General features: G+C 40.0%; 1 protein-coding gene across 3 annotated transcripts in view; it reads right to left on the reverse strand.

Annotated features, from left to right (window-relative positions):
* The window catches only part of LOC113007010 (calmin-like), a 10,720-nt gene extending 1,918 nt beyond the window's left edge, over positions 1-8,802 (reverse strand). For 2 of the 3 annotated variants that reach the window (XM_026143310.1, XM_026143309.1), the window contains exons 1-2: positions 8,150-8,802; positions 1-48 (exon numbers count right to left, since the gene is read on the reverse strand). The exon at positions 1-48 is cut by the window's left edge and continues 14 nt beyond it. In XM_026143310.1, the coding sequence (XP_025999095.1) occupies positions 1-48; positions 8,150-8,216 (115 nt within the window). In that variant the 5' untranslated portion in view covers positions 8,217-8,802. The other variant, XM_026143311.1, reaches the window with a different exon arrangement.
* Positions 8,803-10,037: the final 1,235 nt, after the last annotated feature.

Consider the following 10,037-nt stretch of genomic DNA (forward strand, 5'->3'; position numbering starts at 1 on the left):
CATTCATCCACCTGGTGAAGGTTCTCTTCTGCACTGCTTTTCGTTCATCTGAGGAAGAGAAAACAGGGCCTTGGTACACCAATATTTAAATAAAACATGAAAATGGCATCAGCAGTGATCAGCATAACGTTAATGGAACGCAGTGTAATGGGAAATCGTTGGTGTTTTATTCGTATGGTTGTTATTGTGACAAATATTAGTAAATCGATTAGCTTTTAGCGCTCACTAGCCACCCTAAACATTGCAGTGGACTAAGTAACCTGTGCACACCCACAGCACTCTGGCAGGAGCGAGACACTGTGCCCCACTGGCCACAGAAGAAAGAATAATAGCCCCAGGCACTGACCTAGCCTCCCAAACATGATCCCAATCAGTATCCACAGGAGGCACCAGAATTATTCTGATCCACGAGGCCCCACCCTGCAAGCACAAGGACGCAAAAGATCCACGTCCAATGCCCTGGTGCTTTTAACAACAAGTGACCTGTGTCTATGTCACGGCACATCAGAGCGGGATAGAGATTGGTAGGATATGACGCAGCTGGTTTTTAAAGTTGTGTCAGTGTTAATCTAAGAAGAATGCAGAATATTGAGGTATTTAGTAATTAAATGTCCATACTCTATTTTATAGATAGTGTCGAGGAGGGAAATTATTTTACTGCTATTGTTAAATAATTGTCATTGCATTAATAATATAATCTGCAGCATGGATATTGCATTCCAAGGTTTAAACAGTGTCTCTTTCAGAAAGACTGAGTTGCAGGCTGACAGGAAGTTGTATGCAGAAGTGAAACCAGGAAGTTATTTTGAGCCGCAGGCTAAGACGAGGCTTTAACAATGTAACAGATAGCTTTAAGAAGGCCTTAAGATCAGATCATTTTATATTAAGGTTTTAGTAGAGGTTCTTGATTAAAACATTTATTTAGTAGAAGACATACACATAGTCTCAGTGAGCTTCTGGTCTGGTAAAAGGTCAGAAGTGCAACCGGTGAATTGAGAAAGAGCATGTGAGGTCGTGACACACACACATAGAGTTAAATTTATTTAGAGGAACCGTCCTTGTTGTCTCAGCAAGAAAGAGGAACAATTCATTTTAAGATAAGAACGGAAAGTACCACGCCATGAAAATAGAAGATGATTTTCTAGGTGAAAAGTCAGGATGATGTTGATCTGATCTATGTATAAAATGTATGTGACGTATGAAGGGGCGTCAGTAAACAAACCCTGATGCTATAAAATATCTGTTCATGCTTTGATTAAGTTGAAGACTACTGGCTGTCTGCGTACAGAGTGTCTTCCCACGCGTGTATTCATTAAAATCATCGTTTGACTTCACCCGGCCGGATCGGTGTGGTTATTCTTCGATCACCTCTTGTACCCTTCCTCAATAATGAATCTTAACATTTGGGGGCTCGTCCGGTTATTGAGGAGGGAGAGTTGGAGGTTTGGACGGAGAAATCCGGGGTCTTGGGTGGTCTGACGGGCAGACATGAATTCCAGTGGTCTAAGTGAGTGGGCATAAGCCGGCTTATCCAAAAGGTAAGGCACTACCTGTTGAATTATTTCCAAAGTGTGCCAAATTGGACATGATAAAATTTAAGTCTACTCACTGAAGTTACTGGTGGATGTCTGTTTTGATTTTGATGAAAATTTCATGAGTTGAAGCAGTTAGAGTTCTGCTAAGAAGAAATGAAAGCAGTAAAGTCTGCTAAAGCAGTTTGAGTCTGCCAGGAAAAAGTTTAAATATTGGGTTGAAGTCCCAACGAAAAAGAGTTAGAGTCTCAAGTAGTTTGGTAGGGAATTGGTTATTGTGTTGGTTAGAGTCCAAATTTGGTCATAAGAGTGGACCTGAGCGGTCATTTTGTGAGTTGGAGTCTCCATTTGACCACTAGGTTGCACCTACTTCAGTTATACACTTGTTTCGGGTGTTGATTGTTGTTTCAAAGTATTATAAATTATTCTAGAACGGCAGTTAGAGTCTGCTAGGAAGCGCAGTTCTCGGAGGTAACGCTCCCTCCCGGCCAAGGACGCTTGGCCCTGACCTATCGGCGAATAGGGTTAGTACGGTTGGCAACCGGGGAGAACTTGGGAACCTCCAAAATAGCTAGGAGTTAGTCTCCTTACCGTTTGCAACGGTATCTGCGCTTTTTTGGACAGGAGAAGTTGGTCTTCGGGCGTGTAACTTTAACTTAACACTTCGAGGTAAGCCTTGGCTGTGAAATGCCAAAAATAGAGCTTCAGGCAAAGTTTGGGTTGGTTGACGCTTTTAAATTGAGTTAGGGATTTTAGAAATGAGGCCAGAAACAGTTAAAGTCTTGATACTGGTTAATTGGTGGGCGGTTATTTTAAATTTGTCGAAATTGGTTAGGCGCTAAAGCTGACAGATCTGACAGTAGTTGTAAATATAAGACGTTGTTGTAATATAGAATAATAAAATTTGGTGTGAGAGATCTCTGTGTGTCGAGTCAGTAATGCACTGACTGCCTGCTGCTATTTTTGGAGGTGTGTGTGTGAGTGAAAATGCAAATGAGTAAGCAGTGAACTGTTTAAGCCACAGTTGGTTTTACAAATACTGCTGCAAACATTGTAGTGTGTGTTTAAAATGCCATTTATGTTTAGTAAAGGACTATAAATAAAGTTTTGAGTTGCCGTAGGGGATGCATAGTAACTGACTGAGTTTGGATGTAGATATATAAATAGATTGAGTGCACTGTATATACTTAAGACTAACACATCACTTTCAGTAGTAACTTTTCTCCAGCATTAGTTGCTGGTGGGTTTTATTTTTTCAATTTCTTGTGTGTGCGGTGAGAATTAATGGAGGTTTCAATTTTTTGTTTGTTTGTTTTTTACTTGCTCTTTTTGATTATGACAAGCATGTCTAAAATACTCTTAGGAAAGTGTGTTGAGTTATATTCCTTAACTCTAGTCACAGTTTAAGTGTGAATGCGGTGACTAGAAGCTTTGACATGATGAATAAAGGTGTGAGAGGTATTTCTTGGGTGATGTAAAGTAGGACGTTTTAAACTTTGAAAGTGTTTTTAATTTGAGAGAGGCATGAGTGATGTTATAAGAGTTTAGTTTATTTAAAAGGTGTGTGTGAGAGGATTATGAAATCATTGTGTGAATGATGCTACATTTTAGGTCAAAAGTTAGTAGAATTACAGAGGGTTTGTAGATTGTAAATACAAAATAAGTTTGATTAGCCTGGAGAAACAGCAAAGCAGTTTGAGCTGCTCTGAGCAGCTGCGGGCGGTGTGTGTGTAACAGGAAATGGTGTGGGTGACAGGAAGTTTGCATGCCCATATAAGGTGATGTGTGAACAGAGGAAGTCTGAGAGAGAAGTGTGTGTGTAGGCAAAAGGCAGAGTGTGTGCGTGAAATAAGGGAGTATTGTTTTTACATCAAGGTTTAGTAGAGCTAAAGTAGAACGTCACAAACAAACAAAAGAAGGTAAAATGAAGAGAGAAAATAATGTGGTTCCCTGACCGGGAGAGAAAATAACTGACAATTACATTAATGAATAGAAAACACACATACACAAAGTGCCATATGAGAAATTATTCTAGGAAGGAGTCAGAAGTAAGATAGTTTAACATAAGATGTAATGAAGGAAGCAGCTTACATTCCTTTAATTCCCAGAGCCAGTGTGTTCCCTCCCCTGCCCACTTGGGCCCCGTATCAGGCGAGTATGGAAGGCTGGATAGCCCATGACGGGTAAGATCCCACCTCGAAACCCTGGGACAACCTAAGGCAGGCACAGTCACGATTACTCTCGGACCTGACGGGTAAGACCGCTGGGCTAGGGTGGAGGTGGAAAGTGGCAAGTGGAGCCCTACCTTCTGGCTGAGGACAAGGAATGCTGCTATTTAAGGTAGGAAATCAGAATTTGGGTTAGTAAATTTGGGGAGGAGAAAATTGACTGTTTAAAGGCAAAATTATGAAGGAGTCTGACACACTGTAAAAGCACCATATGCAAATTCACACACACAAACAGAAAATGCATTAAACTTATAAAGACAAGACAAGCTCATGGAGTTTAATGCATAGACACTGATTAAACCTGGCTAAGAACACAAACATAGGCAATGAAGAACAGCTTGCTATTTTGTATGAATGATACAAGGGTGTGAATGTTTAATAAAATACATTTGAGTTTGTAATTGAGGAATAGAATAAGCCATATGACAAAGGGAGTTATGAAAACGAAAAAGGGATTAAAGTAGTTTTAAAAAAGAGTGACTTAGGAGTGCTCTCGTACTGAGTGATCAACACTAGTGATCACTGTTGGAAGAAATAAAATGATTTAATGAGTTGGGAATGTTTAAACATATGTTTCTGTTGTTACAGCTTCTTGAGAGATGATTCAGTATGCAAATTAGCTGGAGTGTGTGTGTGACTGTGACTTTCAGGAAGAGGAAGCATAGCAGAGATGAGAAGTGCAGATTGGGGTAGGAAATTTATAGTTTAGTGATATGTTGTTGTAAGGGGGTTTTATGCTGAATTGAAGTATGTTATAGAGCATAAGGGGGTGATTTTTGTGTGCAAATTGAGTGGGTTTAATGGGACTTTTGGTGTATTGAGGAGGTGAAATTATGTGGTGGCAAGATTTGTGTGTTTAAGGTTGTTGTGGTGATGGGTTGATTCTGTCAGGTAGGTTGTTGTTGGTGTTTTTGTTTTAAATAGAGGGAGTTTTAGGAAACATGGACATGTCTAAAATTGGGCCCATTATTTTGTAACAGTGCACTTAAAGAAAACCTGTCAGGTGATTTTGTTTTGTTTTTATGAGCTAACAATCAGCTCTATTTTTTTCATTTCTGTTTTAAGCAGGCCTGCAACAGTGAATAACGGCGCTGAAAATTCTCGGGAGGAGCAAATATAAGGGGGCTTTCCAGATTACAATTGGGTGAGGAGAGCTACCTGTGGGGACTGATCAAGGTCGTAAGTCCCTGTAAAAAGGATTTTATGCGAGTCAATCCAGTCCAAAAGCATGAAGAAATATTTTCCTATGGAAAATAAAAATGACGGAGCTCATTTTGCTGAGGGTGGAGAATCTGACGCGGGAAGCTCCACCATTAGCAAATACATGGTGTGACTGCATGTGAGTGAATGTGAGACTGTATGTGAGTGAGGATGAATTAATGTGGACAAACAATTTGCTTTTACCAGAAAAATTTCTGTTTTGCTTTGTTGACTGGGGTTAGATTATGAGATTATAGTATATTGTTGGGAGAATGCCAAATGCTAAAGGGGAAATATTTTTTGATGTAACTCAGTTACCATTAATTGTAGAAACACATGACTGATAACTGTTCTGTTTTAAGTTTATTTTTATGACATAGATTGGATCATGAGTGGGGAAAACTGAGCAGTTTTAAGTTTTGTATAGTATCTTGACACATGAAATGTATCAAGATAAAGGGGGGTTTAGGGTTTAATAATTTAATTGTTTAATAATTTAGGATCATTTTAGGACCTTTTGGGTTTTTGATCATTTGGATATGGTAAAACTGAAACTGTTATTTTTAAGTTAAGGTTAAAGGATTAAAAGTGAACTTGTCACGGTTTGCGAGGCAAGCCGTGTGGAGTTGTAGAAAAGGACCCAAAAGGCGGCAGCTCTGGTGCAGGTGAATATTTATTTACAACGGTGGGCACAAAACAGCACTGGTGGAAAAACAAGAAACCGGAAACCTAAACTGGGTAAGCTAATAAAACAAACCAGAAACGAGGATGCAGGGAGGTCCGGGGAAATACACAAGAGACGCAGGGAGACCGACGGGAAACAATATAGACGAACCAGCAACTAGAATAACAGAAGACACAACTTAAATACACCCAGAGCACGGGGAGAACACAGACATAACAGGCTGGGGGGAAACATGGAATAAACACAAAGAGAGACGAGAGCTCATAAATAGACAGAGGGGCACAAGGGGGTAAGAGTCACAAAGGGAAAAAACACTTAGGGAACACCACAACAGGACACCTCAGAAAACCTGGCCTAAATAAGGAGCGAAAATACAAGGAACCAAGAATACTGGGCCAACATGGCCCAGGACCATGAATCCTGTTTAGAAGATACAATGCCAGTTTTTCAAAGCTGTGAATAAATTTTAGAGGGAAAACTAGTGAGGGTTGAAGGGGTAGAACAGGTTTGATTTTTTGATCTTTAGAAGAAGTGGTTATAATGTAGGCTTACACATACAGATATTACATAGGAGGTATTTTTAGGATAAAAGGGGGAGCTTATAAATAGAAATGATTTTTATACATATTGCATTTTGTGCTTTTAAAGGAGTTGTGGCTCAAATTTGTCTCTGGAGGGTCACGAGCCTTTGGCTAGCGCTATGATTAGCCAATCTACTGTGAGGATAATATGAGTTCATGAAGGATTGCACACGCTTACAGACACAGAGTTAAGAAACACACATGACAGTATTGATTCCAGGCAAAAGGCCTTAAATTCATTTAGCTTTTAACTGAACTTAAAGAAGGACCAAAGAGGAAGGAAAGCATATGTTTTGGTTAAGTCTGATACATTAGAATTAGAAGGTATTGTTACATTAAAAGGAGCAAAATGAAATAAAAAGGCTATACCGAAACAGGTGATAACATAGGAAATGTGAGGTTTTAAAATGAAGTTAGTGTTAACACATAGGAGTTGTTTCAAGGCAGCATTTAGTTATGATGAAATGTATACAGGAGTAATTGCTTATATGCTTGAACTTAATTGATTAAAGTGGTTGTTTTCTTTTGGAGTAGATTAACTTGCAGCAGCGACAACTTGTGCACAGGATGTTGATGATCAGATAAGGGAAAATAGAGCGAGCAACCGGATGTGAAACCAGCGCTCAAAGAGTTTAAAGTGATGAGTAACGTTGAAGAGTATACATAAATACAAGTCAATAAGTTAAGAGCATAATTAGGATCATGCTTTTGATTAAAGAGTCCCAGATAGGATAAGTTAGGGAGATGCAAGAAAAGGTGTTTTGTTTCCTTTGCAGAAGATCTCGGCGACCACAGGAGGGGCGAGGATCCTGGAGATCTCGAGGTCCGAGACCACCAGAGAAGGGTCTGCGTGAGGACACAATGTATTGTGACCTCTGGTGTTCCAGAGGTCAAAAGGGGGAGTGTCGAGGAGGGAAATTATTTTACTGCTATTGTTAAATAATTGTCATTGCATTAATAATATAATCTGCAGCATGGATATTGCATTCCAAGGTTTAAACAGTGTCTCTTTCAGAAAGACTGAGTTGCAGGCTGACAGGAAGTTGTATGCAGAAGTGAAACCAGGAAGTTATTTTGAGCCGCAGGCTAAGACGAGGCTTTAACAATGTAACAGATAGCTTTAAGAAGGCCTTAAGATCAGATCATTTTATATTAAGGTTTTAGTAGAGGTTCTTGATTAAAACATTTATTTAGTAGAAGACATACACATAGTCTCAGTGAGCTTCTGGTCTGGTAAAAGGTCAGAAGTGCAACCGGTGAATTGAGAAAGAGCATGTGAGGTCGTGACACACACACATAGAGTTAAATTTATTTAGAGGAACCGTCCTTGTTGTCTCAGCAAGAAAGAGGAACAATTCATTTTAAGATAAGAACGGAAAGTACCACGCCATGAAAATAGAAGATGATTTTCTAGGTGAAAAGTCAGGATGATGTTGATCTGATCTATGTATAAAATGTATGTGACGTATGAAGGGGCGTCAGTAAACAAACCCTGATGCTATAAAATATCTGTTCATGCTTTGATTAAGTTGAAGACTACTGGCTGTCTGCGTACAGAGTGTCTTCCCACGCGTGTATTCATTAAAATCATCGTTTGACTTCACCCGGCCGGATCGGTGTGGTTATTCTTCGATCACCTCTTGTACCCTTCCTCAATAATGAATCTTAACAATAGACAGTTTACATGAAACCCAACTGAACAGTGCTGGAGAAGGAACATTTTTATAATAATTAAAAATTTGATACTAAAACACTAAATGATTGGGCAATCGAATGACACGAAGCCAAGAATACCTACCTGGAAAATTCCCTAAGAATGCAGTCAAGGAAGCAGGAGAGCAATGATGGTCCTTTTTGTATTCTTTTCAAAGGTGGCCTGTATACACAGTTATTTAAGTAAAACCCACCAGGATGAGACTGTACCTTGAGATGTGTATTTATCATTGAGCTCGCTCGCTGAGTTTGTCTGTGAATCCCAGCTGTCCTGCATTCTCGTTTAGACTCTTGGCACATGATCCATTATGAAGATAAAAGTGAGAATAAGTCAAAATGTCAGCAATCAGAGGCACTCCACGGTTTCCTTAAACACTCACGTTGAAGTAAAGGCAAAAGAGAGGCGGTGTATCTTGCCCCAACACGCTGAAACCTCCCTCTGACGCGTTCTCCCACCACTCCCACAAGCACAGCGTGAACCCGACTGCAAGTCTGTGGTTTATGAAATCCTGTATGTAGTGGTGGTCACTCCATGTCCAGGGGTCTGTTTGCATGTAAGAACTCGCTGTGGTTTCTGTTTTCACGTATAAGGATGTCGTTCAGAAGATCTCATGGGTGAATGATTCATTAAAGTAAACACACATATTTCTTCATAGCTCACCTGGCTCAGGGTAAAGGTACGAGCAGAGGAAGCCAAGGTTCCTGTGATGTATTAATCAGTCAAAGAAAGAAAAACAGAAAATTACAAATCTTTTTAGAGAGATTTGACAAAGTGTTTGTCACGTTTGATAGCACTGGAATTTACCTCTAATATTTCCTGCAGCAATGTCTTTTATCTTGCAAAATTACTACATTCCAGAAACAGGTCGAGTCTCACAGGAAATATTCATTTCCAAAAATCCAAAACTAATACAGAAACAATTAAAAATTAAGCTAAAAAATATTTATCACAGAAATACAAAACTATAATAACTTTGTTCAACAAGCGTTTAATTCTTTATAATCAAAAAATTGATCCGTTTTCTGGGACACCCTGGTGTTGTCTTTCACAGTGAAGATGATGTAAATATTGTGAATGTTGTTATTTGCATTTCATCTAAATATTGTAGCTGTTTCCTCGTGGGTACAACATGACGTGTTCTTTGTGCCCTCCACTGATTCCACTTTTTAATCATAGAAATAGTTTAGTTTTGGTTTGTTTAAGCTTTGTGGTTAAACACGTCCCACCCAGTAAAGTAACTGTGTTGATCCGTCCACAGACCTGACATCACACAGCATGTCTGACACAGTTGAGTCGCAGGTCTTTATACTCTCCTCTACAGGTGTGTCTGCAGGAGGGTTATGGGCTGAGGTCAGTAGTAATAAGGGGGCATTAGTCCAAGATGGCGGCCAACCAAACCGGTTTCGTGCGTGTGCGCGTTCAGGTGTGGAAACACACAGGGCGTCAGAGGGGTTATATGAGTTTATGTGTTTTTAACTGGGTTTTAATTTAATCAAACCATAGGGTTTTTTAATTAAACTATTTTTATCACTTAGGTGTGTCTCAACATTCAGTTATGCAGACATATGTCTTCTTAAAAGCAATTCTTTGTTTTGCAGGCGGAGTGGAAGCTGTTTTGGTTCACAGTGCACCTTAACAAAGAGGGGCTGCTTTTCATTTACATCTAGTCAAAAGTGTTGGTGTTTTAGTCACACTAATTTTGTGATTCTGACAATATCTCAGCTTGCAGTGATGCCAGCATTTTATTTTAAAAACGCCACAAATGGGAGTTTCTTCTGAATGGGTAATGTCAGCATGTTCACAAGCGTTTCATTTCATCAAACCACTAGTTTTAATTTAACTAGTTTTTATGCATCTACTGGGGTTTCTTTCCAGGGTTGATGCGATCGTTTTATTTAAAAATCGGGATCTCAGCCTGGGCGTCTATTGTCTCATGTAGTCTGGAAGATGAGTGGATGGTGGGGTGGGTGCAGTTTTCTCTGCGGTGGGGTCGGGTGGACTGTCCCGGGCTCTGTGGGGCCGGGCGGCGCTGCTGCACTGGGCCCTGGTCCGGATGGGCCTGGGCCCCCTTTCCCTGGCGGGTCGCGGAGTATGGGG

The sequence above is a fragment of the Astatotilapia calliptera genome, chromosome 15 (genome assembly GCF_900246225.1).
Source record: "Astatotilapia calliptera chromosome 15, fAstCal1.2, whole genome shotgun sequence".
Taxonomy (NCBI): Eukaryota; Metazoa; Chordata; class Actinopteri; order Cichliformes; family Cichlidae; genus Astatotilapia; species Astatotilapia calliptera.